The following is a 15,943-nucleotide window of genomic DNA, read 5'->3' as shown; positions in this document are numbered from 1 at the left end:
CCACTGCCCATGCCCTATTTGGTACATCTTTGAGCCGGGCCATTTCAGTGTGCCAAACAAAACCATATATTTTTGAAAGCTAGACACCCCAGGGTATTTTAAATGCTGGTATTTTAACTCTTTGCATGCACACATTTTACCACCAGAATTTTTTCAAAGTTTGCAGTAGTATTTTTTTGTGTGTATTTTTCCCCCACACACCTACTTTATGTATGAATTTACAGCTCCTGGTTTATGCCACTGTCACACGACACCCCAATATGTGTTCAGCAACATCTCCTGAGTACAGTGATACCCCACATGCATGGGTTTGTCATTTTTTGGGGAAATAAAAGGCCACATTTGGTACGTGTGCATTTTTCTAATTGGAAATTAGATGTGTGGCCATCCTTCCCCCGTGTTATTTGGGACATTGTTGAACCTGGCCAATTCATTTTACCCCATCAAATCATACATTTTTTTAAAGTAGACACCCAATGGGCATTTAATATGCCAGTATTTTAACTCTTTCCATGCGAGAATTGTTTTAAGCTAATATGCTAATTTTAGGACTTGCTCACAAAAATATATTTTTTATATATAAATTTTTTACCATTTTTTTTCAACTTTAAGGTTCCCCGGTCACAGTCCATCCAGAGGTAAGTGTTTGGTGTTGCTGGATGCCTCCTGATCGAGGCATTCCAGCAACACCAAACACTTACCTCTGGATGGACTGTGACCGGGGAACCTTAAAGTTGAAAAAAAATGGTAAAAAATTTATATATAAAAAATATATTTTCCTCCTAAACGCTTTTAAAACGGGCGTCCGCCGCCATACAATGTATGTATTGCCGATCGTGGCGTTGCTGAATACCTGATGTCTCATATGTTCTCCAATTACCTTCACAATAGCAAGTATCTGTATTTCTGATTTGGCCCACAATATTACATGCAACTGTGTAATTTATGGCAGAAGAAATATCATTAAACATCAATAATATAAATATAAACACATTTTGTATGAAGAGGAATGTCATGCAGGTGCTGAAGGCCATGATTTCTTTTTTTTTCTTCTTTACCATCTGTTGTTTGCCAAAGACATGTCACATAAAAAATAATAAATGAATAAGAAGCCAAAGACTGTGACGAATGAAGGTATATTTTTATTCATTTATCATTAAGTCAAAGATATGTCCTGCTAGCCATGTTTTCACCAAGCGATATGAAAAAGCCGGTAACAAAAATCTGTTTCTTACCTACATTTCCAGTTGTGAGATATGAATTTTGGAAATCCATCATTCCCATTCCAACTATGTGTATAAAATCCTCAATCACCTGCATCAATTCCACAGAGCCTGGGTAGACCTAGAGTCAAAATATGAAAACAGCAACACTGGTTAAAAAGACCAAAAGGACAATCAATGATCTATGCATGCAGCAAAAACGATTGGAATGTCTCGAAAAAATTATATAAAACTTTTGCTTGACAGTTCCCCTAAAAACATAATGATTCTATCATCCCGTCAACATGGACTGTCTGATTTTGTGTGTTATAAAAGATATCGCTAGGTCCTAGGAAAGGTGATTTCAATTCTAAATTACTTTGACGTTAATCATATTGGATTTACAAACGTACAACTCTCGCTCTCAAGGTGATCAACAAGGTGTTTAATTATACCTCATTTTTAAATGATGCTTGATTGGACCCGTCCAATTACAATTAACATATTAAGCTATATGAGATTAATACAATTGAGAAACTGGTGTATACACTGTAATACACTGTGGCCTGCACACTCTCTCCCCTCTCCCTTTGAGGAGTAGAAGTCCGTTGTACAGCTCTGCTTTCCATAAAGAGTGTGGAAATCCCATACTCTTGATGATCAATGAAAGTAAGTCGCTAGACAAAAGTGGTACGCCTTAACTGTATTATTTATAGAATTTATTATTTATTATTTTTTTTACAATTTTTCTGGCATCTGTTTAGTATAGTGATTGTTTTGTTTATGAATAATTTTGGTTTTTTTTAGGGGAACTATCTATTAAAGGTCAATGTTTATCTTTTTTTGTGAGAGGTTCCAATTGTCTTTGTTGCTTGTATATATGAAATTGGTTACCCTCAAGTTTTCTGATTGGACGTTATTAGATATTTTTTATTAATTTAAATCTGTAAGATTCTACATGTTTTGTATCATTCTATTTAGCGACAGTAACAACTAATAATTTATATGTGTTGGAAATGAAGCCAGCCATGTTTCTTCTATATAAATTACATAAACAATTCTACATACTTGTTAGTTTCAACATACATATCTTTATGAGAAATACAGTGTTACATGATACATGTGATCTCTATTTCTTTATGAATCTTTTTTTTATATATATATGTGTGTGTGTGCGCAAGTATATGCTTCTGAACAGCAGTAATCTTAAATGTGCTTTACACATACTTTATAGCACTTGTTACTTAAAGTAAATGTATATTCACTTGATTAGCAAAGTATACTTAACTGCAATTTCAGGTTATACTGCCATAAACTTTTGCTATCTTTGAAAACTTAATGGTGACTTTCATAAAGACAGCTGCAATACTGCTACTGTGTGGGAAATTGGGTGCTGCCATACATCCGATCCATATATAAACCATAATTACTGGTTTGGTACGGGGGCAATTAATCTGAAAAGGATGTACTAGCCTGTGCAGCTGTTTTTCATAGAACAGGATACATTTTCTGATAGGAAAAAAGCAATTTCATGGAAGCAAAAAATGTGTATGCTGCAAATTTGATAATAACACAAAATGTTGCTTGCACAACATTTGAATATTATTTTAGTGTCATTCTTAAACAGTGCAACATGTGCATCTGAATAAACATTCACACTGGGACCAATGATACAGGCATAATAACTGCACTACACATCGCTGTTACCATGGCAACACAGGATTATATGTTCTATATTAAAATGTGATTAACCTTGCACAACCAGAAAAATTACTGCTTGAGTCAAATTTCGAATTAGCCTATCATACTTCATTAATGTTTTTTTATTATGCATTACATTATAGAGACCTCATAGTACATTTTATACTTTTCTGCTTTCCTGACGTGAAATAATACAAAAACAAGTTAAGAAATTACACTAAAAACATTCCATGTATATAAGAATATTTTACAGTGAATGATAAAAATCCAATTGATTTAATTAAATAACACTGACATTTTAATGAGGCTGGACAATACAATAACTTTTTTCCTATAAAAAGTTAAGTACGTCATTAATCATACAAACATTAGAAGAAAAATTAAATAATATACTATAGAAATAAGAGTTATTAAAAATATTACATGTTGCTTATAATCTGTTATAAAGAGTTCTTTGGTATTCTCTTTATTTTGTTACATTACCTTCTAAGGGGGTTTTCTGTGATCTCGTATTTTTATTTTACATTAAAGTCAGGGTTACCATTTAATATATCATTCATGTTTATGTTTAGATTAACATTTGTGTTTCTTCCCCCAGATACACTGGATATAAATATATATATATATATATATATATATATATATATATATGTATGTATATATATATATATATATATATATATATATAGTTGCCTAATAGTTGGGGTCATTTCAAAAGCTGTAACGAGAGCGGCTACATTACACACAATGTTTCTAATATAAATCATGCTTAGACAATTATATGTGCTCTTACTTGTTGTGCGTCTTCCCATTTCTCCTTATTTTCCTCATCAAGAAGATTACTGACTATTTGAAAGAAATTCTAAAGGAAAAAACATAAAATAACATATTAATGTATTTTAATAGATAGTGAAGGAAAAATAACGTCTGTAACAACGACTATGTGGCTGTATAATTATCCAGGTTTTTCAGATTGTAAATAAAAAATGACAGGTGATTTTCTACGGTCTTATGAGTACCACTGCATTTAACAATACATAAAGGACTTAATAGTTAGAACTTGCATAATTTATACTTATTGCATACATATTTGTTCTTTCTCCTCTATATAAGATACTATTATCTAATATATTAACATATATGACCTATTGAACTTCCCTGCTATACTCTTTTGAGTTTATGTTTTGCTCCATGTTATTTACTTCTATTACTCCTCTGTTGCACTAAATTAAACTTAGGAATTTATTAGCTAAACCATGAGGTTTTTTTTCTCAGTTCAGCCAATATCCTATCTAATTCTACTTAGACTATAGTCTATATTCAGTCATTATTGTCTAATTTGAAATAACTCTTTGAACAGACCATCTTATGAGAAACAATACTTACTAGTACTATTAATATATATATATATATTTACTCACAGATTTTCTTTTATCATGAGTATGCCATTATGATTAGCTACCAAGTGTTCATGAGTTGCATGAAATATTCTATCCCATAGAATGACACATATTAACACTATGTTCTATCTTGTAGATTCTTGAAGCTAAAGACAGATATGACATATGACATAAGCATGTTCTCAAAAACGTTGGGAGAAGTTTCACCATCTGCCAGATCTTTGATTCCATCACATAAATCTAACTGTTTGTAGGCAATAGGGACAATGATTTATTGCACATCAAAAACAAAAGCATCCTACAAACCCCATTAAAAAGAACATACAGTAATCAATACATATGCAATTATGTTTCTTAGTATTACAAACTAAAAGATCGTATTGTATTAGTCAGAAATAAGGAATACATTGTGATAAATATATGAACCTGATTGTGAGTTTCAGAATATTTATGAAAATAAATGCAGATAAGCTATGCTCAGTGGCACACCACTATTTAGCTTTATATCTGCTAAAAATACAAAAACAAAAGCAAAATGCAATAGAAATTACAAAAACATTTACTTAGTGAATTAATAAGATTTTATATTATGTAGATATTTAAGAATAACATATTCTTTGCTTATTTACACAAGAAAGATGAGAGTTGGTACCGTGTTAGCCGTAGACTTACAGGAGACAAGTGGGGTTAGAATGACACAAGAAAGTAATTTAATGTGTTGTCAAGTAGACCAGACATCCATCAACGTGTTTAAAAAACATATTTAATTTAAATAGTATACAATCATCAAATTTAATTAAAAGGTATCTAATGAGTATATTGTCTTCAGCTGACCAACATGGTCGTTTGTGCCATATGCGTTCATATAGGTGATGACATTTCTGCAGGTTACAGTAACTTAATATCGTAAGGCATGCGATTTCTTTAACTTTTCAGTATAATGAACACAAATGATTGTATTATAGACATTTATTTGTGATTCACTATAACACAAGAAAATGTTACATTCCACTTAAGAAGTGCATTGCTTCCTGTAGAGCGTTCAGTAGCTAAATGCAATCTCCTTTCTTATCACGTTCATCCATTACTGGTCCCTTGAGTCAACATCCTCTTAAACATTTTTTATTGCATGTAAAAATAAAAAAAAATGCAAAAAAAAAAATCTCCTGTAAAACAACAGTACATCTTTGTTTCTCTATTTTTTTTTTCCATCTTGTTGTGGTATTTTTTAATCAACTTTTAAGTAATATTATGGTCAAATGTCCATGGCGACTTAGAAAGGTTCTTCAAACATGTTTGGGGTTTGTTATATATAAATATATGTATGGATAGTTGAATAGACAATTGTCATTACATATTTGTATATATTTGTTTTAAAGCAATTCATGATTATTTTATTATATATTACCTGTACTCCATCTGATGCAGGAATATAGCTTGCTCTTTTGAAAGTGTCGGTGACATTTCTAAGAATTTCCACAGAAACCAGGAGATCCCCTGCATAAAAATGCTTCCTTTGAGTCAAATCAAGCAGAGTTTTGGTGACCTGAGCCATCCCTTCACCTGCCAATGTCCGTTGTCCCTTTGCAAGATGTTCCTTAATCTGATAAAAAAAATGCATGTATATATTTATATCAAGAACACAAAAACTCTCTTTGAATGTGATAGAGAATAATGTCCTCTTTATCCCAAAATAAGATATTTATAGAAAACAAATGCTTTTCAGAAACAGAGATTTCAATGGTAGATAAGAACTATTCGGCCAATCTAGCTTTAAATAATCAAACCTTAATCGGTCCTTGGTATCATCTTAGATTCGGGATATCCCTAGCTTGTTTAACAACAATTTGATTACAACAAGACAACAGGATTACAACTGTGTGCAATGTTTTATATATTTGATTGATGCCCATGGGGGAGGAGGGGTAGGCCTTTTTTCAGGTAGTTGGAGGTAGGTTATTTCAGCTATTGGTTTCCCGGGCATGGGAGCCAATTTTGTGGTCAGCTTACCTGCTTGCGTGTCCCTCCCTCCCCTTATGTTTCATTTCTCGTTTTGTGTGTCTGTGGAGTTTGTCACAATCTACGGGGCGGATGCTTGCCAGGTATCCAGGGGGTTAATGTGGTGGTAGGAGAATAGTTGGTAACAACCGGTGGGAGGTTCTTGGCTGTCAGTGCTGGGAACCTCAGGTTTAGGCGGGGAATCCGGGTATGGGAATTCCTTAAGTGGTATTTGGCTCTGACACCTGGATTACTTGGGAAGCTTAGTGTCTTTGTTGTATATATTTACATGTTTGTGTTTTGAGTCATTGTCCTAGTTAACACACCTATGTTTATTGTTTCAGGTTTTGGCATGACAATGTCTCTAATAAATAAAGTTGGCTGTGTTGTATGTGTTGTCATAATTGGGGGGTTAAAGGGGGGATAAGCCTAGTGCGAAGGTCAAGGCTACAACAGTCATGTCTTTTATATGAAATTAGCTGCTTGAACTAGAGTTTAAGTTTAGGGTATATGACACCCACTATATTGGTCTACCTATTTAACACAAATGGTTGAGACAGACAAATGGCGCTAATCTACTTTAGTATCCACCTTCAGATTCAGGTGTTTGATTCACAGTAACTGCATTTTTAATTAAATCTTATTTTTATCTTTTACTGAGGAACCTACCAATAGTTATAATGAAGTACAATATGAGGTAGCCAGAACAATATGAGGATGCATCAACCCCAAATTGCTTTTAAGTTGTAAATAGGGGTTCACAGAGGCTCTATACTGCCCACTCAGGGAACATAGTGAGCCCCACACCTCATATAAGGGGCAGGTAAAGAGGGGAACACTAACCACTCAGCTTAATTAATAGCGAGTCCTGACAACACCTGTTTTATGATTTATTTATTTTAATTTACGTTTTATGTTTGTAAATGGGGCATGAGGGAGGAAAGTTGTTGTGGAGGGCATGCAAGTTGTCAATTTTCATAAACTCAACTGTATTTGCAAAATTTTAAATTGCAAGCACTTGCAATAATTAATATAGGAGTTTTTTGAGAGTTGTATCATGTCAGTGCATGTAACATATACAAGTCCCACCAGTCAAGTTAATAGGCGTATTAAGCATCCATGTTGTTAACTAGTCTGTTTGGACAAGATGTGTTACACGTACGTACAAGTGTCCGAATGTATTTGTCAAAATACGTGCATTTCATTGCTGTCTATATATATATATATATATATATATATATATATATATATATATATATATATATATATATGCTTATTCCAACTTATCAATTGATATTAACAGATTGGACAAGAAATAAGAGCGATAGATGATAAGTTAAGAAAGATTTACATACTAAAGGGTTAAACAAAGTGCAGGAAAGAAGTGAAGTTAAGACTATGACCATTAGTCAGAGGTTTAGATAATAGGTCAAGTATTATTCTACATAAAAAAGCTCAATGACCAAATTAGTTTGTGGATGTCAAAGAAGGAACTAAGATTGGCCACATGTATTATTTCTTATGATTATTATTCTATTTTATTTATTTATTATGTTGGCTTGACATAGACAACGTTTCTTGGCTAATTTAACATATTGCTCTGTTTATTGAATGCCTCCCTGTCTTGTTTGCACATGAACCCTGCCCAGGTAGGGATTTTTAAATGTGAAGTTGCCAGCAGTCCCATCAGGAGAGTAGACAGGACAGACGCTAGTATCTGTTAGTATCTACTGCATAACAATGTAATTCTGAGCTGGAATGTTCCATCTTTCTAGATGATAAACAGAATAACCGGCGGATGTTCAGTAATTTAAATGGCTTCTGTTTTTATTTCCAAGATACTATTGTTTTATGTTAGTAAGATTATATTATCAGTGCAATTTTACAAAAAAAACCATTTATATAAATGATGCTTTTAAGAAATGAGAAATTCATTGATCGCCCCCTCGGCAAGTTCAGGATTTAACAATATCGCGTACTAAGGCAGTTCCAGAAGAAAGACCATACAAGCAATCATCTGGATTTCAGTTTTATTTTATGTCACAGGTGTTGCACACTGTACTACGGTTTTCTCAAATGCACACTGTCAGCCAATCATAAATGACAAATAGTTCTGTTAAAGCATTTGAAAACTTGGGCAACCAAACAGAAAGTACTAATACAAAATACTATTACTTTCTGTATCAAATATGTGATTATTTTATTTGGGTGATTTAAATATTTATATATAATTTCACAGCATAGCAGCACAGTTGTCTGCACTAAAGAGACCGGGGGTGTTACTACGACAGAATATCTTGTGATGTCACATTGATAGCAACATCATGCTTTGTGTCCACCCTTAGGCTCTATTTCTTTTCGTTTTCATATACAGGAAGTCTTCTGGTAGAAGGTTATTTCTAGCATGTTTTTAGTAAATGGTGTCAGATAAGCTTAGGTTGCTGCATTTTTGGTGCTGGGGTTAGCTCCAAGAATTATACGAAGAAAACAGTTGTGGACTGCAATTACAAGCTGTACTGCTATCTTCTTAGAAATATATGTTTAATGAATGGGTCTAATTTCTAGAAAATAGAATCTGACATCAGAAAATAATCATTCAAACCATCTAGACTGCCTGTAAAAACGTAAATGGTGATTGATCTTGCCTAATATTCAGGATAACCATATATCTAGTATATACATGTCCACTAGATGGACTGCTCATAAGAAATAATCATAACAAGGACAAAAGCTGGCTTTGCACCTACTGAAAGCTGCAAGTGTCTGTATTCAGCTGATATGCATCTTGCAAAGCTTGGCTGTTCCCAAAAGGCGATTCCGTGAAGATTGAGAGAGCAGCGCCTGCTAGTGGTACCTAACAGAAACACAGGATGCAGAAAATCAGTACAAATGCATCACTGAAATAGCTAAATACAAGGCCAAGCACTTAGAAAAATGCTTTTCTCCCAACATATCCTAATTTAAATCCAGTTGTTTTTTAACCTCTGCATAGTCTTCTTTGATGGATAAATCATAATAAATACAAATCATTTGAATATCACTGATTGGTATATGCAAATATGTACATATTAATAGGTAAACATTTACCAGTAGCATTAAGTGGACATCGATTAAATGCCAGGTCTCCAGCTGGGGTTCTTTTCCATACCATAGACATCAAAAAATCCTCAGGGCATATTTCATAAGGAGCTGTGAATAAGAGTGAAATATTTATATATAATAAAGATAGCTATGATTGTGAGATTATTTGTCATGCTATGCAGTTTTCAAAATGCCTGAAGAAAAAAAAATATGATGTCTCGGGTGTTGTTTTTTTTTAAAACAGAATGATACAAATAGTTAGCTAAACCTTATTTTTTAGACATAGTTTAGTTGAAAAATATATTTGGCTTGTTTGGCAAATGACAAAAAACCTTGTTAAAATGTTTTGCAAGAAAATAAAAGCAGTTTTCAGGGTTAGTGGTGCGATATTATATATATATATACTATATGGACAAAAGTATTGCGACACCTGACAATTACACCAACAGGAACTTTTATGCATCACAATCTAAATACATAGACATTAACATATAGTTGTTCCCCCTTGCAACTTTAATGACTTCCACTCTTCTGGGAAGGTTTTGCAAGATTTTGGAGTGTTTCTGTGGGAAGCTTGAAGCATAGCATTGTCCAAAATGTATTGGTATGCTGAAGGGGACATACTTATACATTTTGGACAATGCTATGCTTCTAACTTTGTGGGAACAGTTTGGGGAAGGCCCTTTTCTACTCAAGCATGACTGTGCCCAGTGCACAAAGCAAGACCCATAAAGACATGCACAGAGCCCTGCCTGCAACCCCATCAAACACCTTTGGATTGACTGACCTCACAAATGCTCTAGTGGATGAATAGGCAAAGAATCCCACAGAAACACTCTTGTGGATCTTGTGGAAATCTTATGTAAGCTGTTATAGCTGCAAAGACGTGATCAACTACATATTAATGTCTGTGTATATAGAATATGATGGCATAAAAGTCGCTGCTGATGTAATGGTCAGGTGTCCCAATAATAATAATAATAATAATTATTATGATGATTATTATTATTAATATACATATGTATGCTTTATATGTACTTATATCTATATAAATATTTATATAGATATTTATATATCTATATAAATATCTATCTATCTTATATATTTGTTAAAGAAAACATGACCACTCTAATCATGATAAAAACAGGTATCTGTTTTTTGCTGCCAGATCACCCTAAAAAATTAATAACAAAACATATTGAATTATATTCTAAAATCAGAGAATAAAATTTACAAAATGTGGTAATGAAGCAAAGGCTTCCATGGCGTGTTAACTACACAACATGCTGCCAAAACATTCGACACAACACCATATACAGTAAACAGTACTAATAACTGATTTTTTTTTATTTACAGGACGACTGTTGTGGCAACTTAGGGTCCATAGAAGAATATAAAGACATATGTGGTTATTTCAAAATTGCATGTTTAAGATATAATAGTGCATTGGCATCACAATTGTTTAACCACAATCCATTATGATGCTTCTCAGAATTTCTTAGTACCCTTCAATACAAACTTACCCCTACACTTATGAGCTTAAAATGCTTTCATATTATGCCATTCTCACCTAAGCCTGTCTCTTTTAATAAATAAAGTAAATACAATGTATTCATAACTAAAGATGATATAAACAGAAACAATAGCCAGAGATTAACAAGTGAAATAATAATAATAATAATCATTAATTGTTGTGGATTTTACACATATCAAACATATGTGCAAAAGTATCTATATAATGGAATAATAAAATCATTATTAGCATTACTGTGTGAACCTCTTTTGATATTTCTTATTTCTTTTAACACCAAAGTACAAAGACCCATATTTCTTAACATTACAGTAAATATCACACAATATTACCAGATACAATAATTGAATCTATCTAATTTTATGAATGAATGGAAGCTACTGATAACTAGTTATATTCTAAGTGTAGGCTGCCTAAATACTAAAGAATTAGATTGCACTCGTCAATTGCATCCTGTTCCAGGGATATTTTTTTAATGAATGTGTATGTTTTTTAAGTTTTTACAATGTATTGCTCTAGATATGTATATATATAATTTATGTGAACCATCTATTTGCATTGATTATATGGAAAAAATGTGAAAGCAGAAAGTGAACGCTTTAAATATAAGTGGGAAAACATGCTGGTTACCACAGCTGAAGTATGGTTAGTGGTAAGAGGAGTTGATTGTGCTGGAGGGAGGCCTTGGAGGTTGAGTCAGTTGAGGCATTCTCTTTACAAGCAGACATTGATTAGAGGGAGTGCAACGCACTGTGAGCTGGTATTTAAAGTTATTTTCACAGAGTGATGATTGACATCCGGACGTTTTGGTCAGGGTGTAATCTATAATGTTGCCTGGTAATTCCGGTTTCTTTGACTCTACTGGAATATTCCTGCTTAATTAATAAAACCCAAAGCAGTTCATACTAACCTAGGGATTCCAAGCATTCCTCAGTATTGTATGTTTTAATTGCACTACTTAAAATTTCATTTTAAAAGTGTCAAGTTACGATAGATAATAGTGTTGAATATTAAAGGAGGTGATATATGTCTGGCATAAATTCAGTAAAACTTTTCTACCTTGATAATATAAACAACTGACTTGTAGCTGACTTGACTATAGCAGACACCATTTCATTGAATACTTTTATAAAGTCCAAGTCATTATAAGGAATTTTAGAAGTAATGGTATTGCTTCGTAAGAGGTTAGTTGTCTGTGACTTTATTTTTTCATTATTGATACACAAAAAAAATCTGACTCCTTATTAGACATACTAGCCAGTTGTTGAGGGTATCATTTATAAGATGTACCATGAGAGGAAAACAAATGAATGCACAAAACATACTGGGCAACATCTGGTATTATGTTATCAGCGTAAAATCCAGCAATAATGACTATGCTTTGCAATAGTGAGATCACAATCTGTCTGAAAACATTATATGTTTGTGTAGTAAAATCACTCCATGCCATCCACATAACCAATACATAGCAACAGTTGACTGTCAGTAGGAGCATGAGACACTTCATTTGACATCAAGACCAAAAAGTGGAAATTGCCAATATACAGCCCTACTGATTATGTTTGTTATCTATAAATTATATATATATATATTTTACTTTAATGTTTGTATAAACGGATTAGGGGATAGTTGCTTGTTTTTTGTCCTGGTGAGCAGGGTATTCCAATTCAGCCCCATTGTTTAACGTGGCAGCTGCTCCAAAAATAATACATGAAAACAAAGTTGCTCAATATTTATGATTAGAGCTACCATTACTATTACTTTATAATACGTATACAATAATAATAATAATTATACATTATTACTATTATGAAGGCCATACAAGGTAAATTATATTTTGATTCAGAGTTTTATAAACTTCAGAGTTTATCACTGTGCCTAACTATCTGTTTCTGTCTCTTCCCAAGCATTACTATGTGTGCACATATATGCGTGGGAAATAATGTACGCTTTTTAGAACATGCACAGAAGCCTTTCTGCCCACAAAGCTCTCTTACACTTCTATTCACTTTAACAGAAGCAGTTTTTTTAAGTATCAACCATTTACAGAAAGCTCTGTTGCTAGCATTCAGATACTGTTTACATTAGGGGAAGCTGTGCAGAGAACAATACAGAACAAAAGATCAGTGCACTTAAACTAGTATCATAATAAGCCTAAAAGCATTTCTTCACAAAGAGAAAATGTCATCAATAATAATAAGAATTAGAATTGAAGAAGCCCCCATATCCTCATATTTATAAGTTTGGCATTTAGACATTTTATAATATTTACAAAAAATAGATTATTAATATCAGATCACTGAATATGGCAACTGGAGCTCTCTATCCTGTTTCTGATATTTTCCTCATCACAATCTGTCATACTTAAGAAATCTTATTCTAAGCACCTTACAATAATCTATTTACTTTACAAATCTATAAAAAGATGTAATGTAACAGGAGGCAGGAAGGAGTTGTGTATAAGTTAGCCAAGCACAGGGTTGGCTCCCAAAACCATTGAAACAGGTGGAGAGTGGTTAGGTTCGTGGTATGGAAGCAGAACCTTGCTAAAGTTTAAACATGGCTTCTCTCTCTGGACATTAAACGCACTAACACAGAGACTCAAAACTCAGCTCTGATTTCCAGAGGCTCCAGGTGAAATTTAAAGCTGTGACAGATATGCCTATAATTCTCTAGGGCATCCCTCATAGACCGATCTTCTAAGGCGCTTTATTTTGTGTATATGTCCCTGTTTGTTCCCTGACCTATGTTGCCAGGTTTTTTCTATACCGAGTGTCAGTGACTCTGAGCCTTGTTGGAATCAAATCCATTCAGGCACATGACACTGACGTATTGGGGGTACTCTAATGTATAGGGACTCATGGATTGTTACACAATTCGCCAAAAAATGTTTTTACATACATGATCACTATGAATCCAGCAGCCACCTGTATTAAATGCTTGTGTTTTCTAACTAACTAAATTAACATATAACAGACAAAGCAATTGCTGTAGTTCAACCTGACTTGTTTTGGTTGTAAACCTGGTTTTATGGGGTGACATATGATAGATATAGCTCCAATATTAATTATCTATAGTCATTCTTCAGTCTGTAGGTGAAATGGAGCTATTTTGGGCCAGAATAAAACACCAACATCATTTTGGCTGTGCTTGATTGTAATAATTGTTAAATAATAGCCCTAAGTTACTGTCCAATGGTGCAAAAGAAATTGCTGTAATTATGGTGTGAAAATATTGAAAACTTCAAAGGTATTTTTGTGAATTTAATCCAAATGCAGATTTAGAATAGCTTTAACTCAGTTTGAATGTAATGAGTTTGCTAACCCAGAAACAAATGTTTATTTTACTTGCGCTGATCCACTACTAATTTTTTATGCTTTGATGAGTTATAATGCCAAATGTAATTACAGAATGTTTTATTCTCAATTCAATTTACTCCACGTAATTGTTGCATGGTTTAAAAATATTAGAGTAACCTTACTAAGTATACTAGTTAATATTGTATTGCTTAGTTATGAGATCTGTTTTAGTGCTCAGTTGAGTAAAGTGAATGATGTACACAAAATATATGGGATAACAGCATTTAGTAAGTTAATGTGGGTAAAAAAAATACACATAAGTAATTTAAGCAGGGATGGTTGTAGGATTATACATGCTTAAGTTAAATATGTAGCAATCCCCTTTATTAAAAAAGTGATAAGAAAAATTATGCATAAACTATTTACATTGCATTTGTGTAATTTTATGAGGGACATAGTTACATAGTTATATAGGCTGAAAAAAGACATGCGTCCATCAAGTTCAGCCTTGATGGGTCAAGAAGGAAAAAATTCCTTCTTGACCCCAAAATTGCAGTCAGATTTCTCCTTGGATCAATAAGCTGTTTCCCCATAATTAAAGATTATATCCCCGAATAATATGTTTTTCCAGGTATCCATCCAGTTGCTGTTTAAACGTCTGTACAGACTCTGATAAAACTACCTCTGCAGGCAGAGAATTCCACATCCTTATTGTCCTGTAAAAAAAAAAAACCCTTTCCTCTGCTTTAGTCTAAATCTTCTTTCTTCCAGTCTAAACGCATGACCACGTGTCCTATGCATAGTCCTGTTAACGAACAGATTTCTACACAATGGTTTGTATTGGCCCCGAATATATTTATATAATGTTATCATATCCCCTCTGAGGCGCCATTTTTCTAAACTAAACAGTGGTATATATCTCTCCTCTTCCTTCTCTCACAGATCTCTAAAACCTACGTGGGCTTTATGCAGCTGCTTCATTTTATTATATTGTAGCACCATTCCTGAAGAAGACAACCTGCCCTCCCTGGACTTGCTGTCCTTGACTTAGTTGGCCTATGCCAGAATACGTCATTAAGGAGGTACTGCCAGTCACCCTGAGAAAATAGCTTGTAACCTCTAAAGTACAACCACCTTCTCATTTTTATGGATTGGAAAAAAAAACAACTTTATTTGTAATGTTTACTGACAAGTTAAATAAATATAACGTTTAATATACAGTTATTATAAAATTGTTTATACAAACTACATGTGTTTTTATATGCATGTTTGAATGTATTCCTGTGTAACAACCCACACTTTTTCTTTATGCACAGACTACATATTACATACTACAGCCATTACTTTGCAGACAAAAACTTAGTTGCACATCACCATGGTTACAATACCCTGCCTCTCTTTTGGCCGATTGACGATGAAATGAAAGAAAAGAGAAGTCTCAGGCACTGAGGATTTTACAATTTACAACTTTTGCGTTTGAACGATGAAAAAAAAGAAAAGCAATATGTGAAATGACTTTGGAAGTGTGAAATTCACAGACAACTATAGCCTTGATCAATCTAGGTTTTAGAGAAGAATCTTGTCAGAACAGCATGTGCACATATGTTATCAATGCAATGCTAGTTGTTTTTGAACGATCAGAAAAAAATTCAGTACAGAAATGCTAGCAGGACTCGTGTAATCATATTTATGTAAAACTATCTGAAGTTATGTTTACGATAGATACAGCAC

The 15,943-nt window shown here is 33.3% G+C and overlaps 1 protein-coding gene across 1 annotated transcript in view; it reads right to left on the bottom strand.

The window, feature by feature from the left end:
- Window positions 1-15,943, bottom strand: part of LOC149302372 (adhesion G protein-coupled receptor B3-like) — a 378,938-nt gene that overhangs the window by 176,030 nt on the left and 186,965 nt on the right. Inside the window, exons 7-11 of the mRNA XM_089482502.1 lie at window positions 9,389-9,490; window positions 9,049-9,155; window positions 5,712-5,906; window positions 3,697-3,765; window positions 1,236-1,344 (exon numbers count right to left, since the gene is read on the bottom strand). Coding sequence (XP_089338628.1) covers window positions 1,236-1,344; window positions 3,697-3,765; window positions 5,712-5,906; window positions 9,049-9,155; window positions 9,389-9,490 — 582 coding nt within the window. The remainder of the gene's footprint in view (window positions 1-1,235; window positions 1,345-3,696; window positions 3,766-5,711; window positions 5,907-9,048; window positions 9,156-9,388; window positions 9,491-15,943) is intronic.

This window comes from Sceloporus occidentalis, unplaced genomic scaffold (assembly GCF_023333645.1).
Source record: "Sceloporus occidentalis isolate IW3139 unplaced genomic scaffold, rSceOcc1.0.p SCAF_19, whole genome shotgun sequence".
NCBI classification, from domain to species: Eukaryota; Metazoa; Chordata; class Lepidosauria; order Squamata; family Phrynosomatidae; genus Sceloporus; species Sceloporus occidentalis.
Note: the sequence above shows the minus strand (reverse complement) of the source record. Positions and strands in the feature narration are given on the sequence as shown.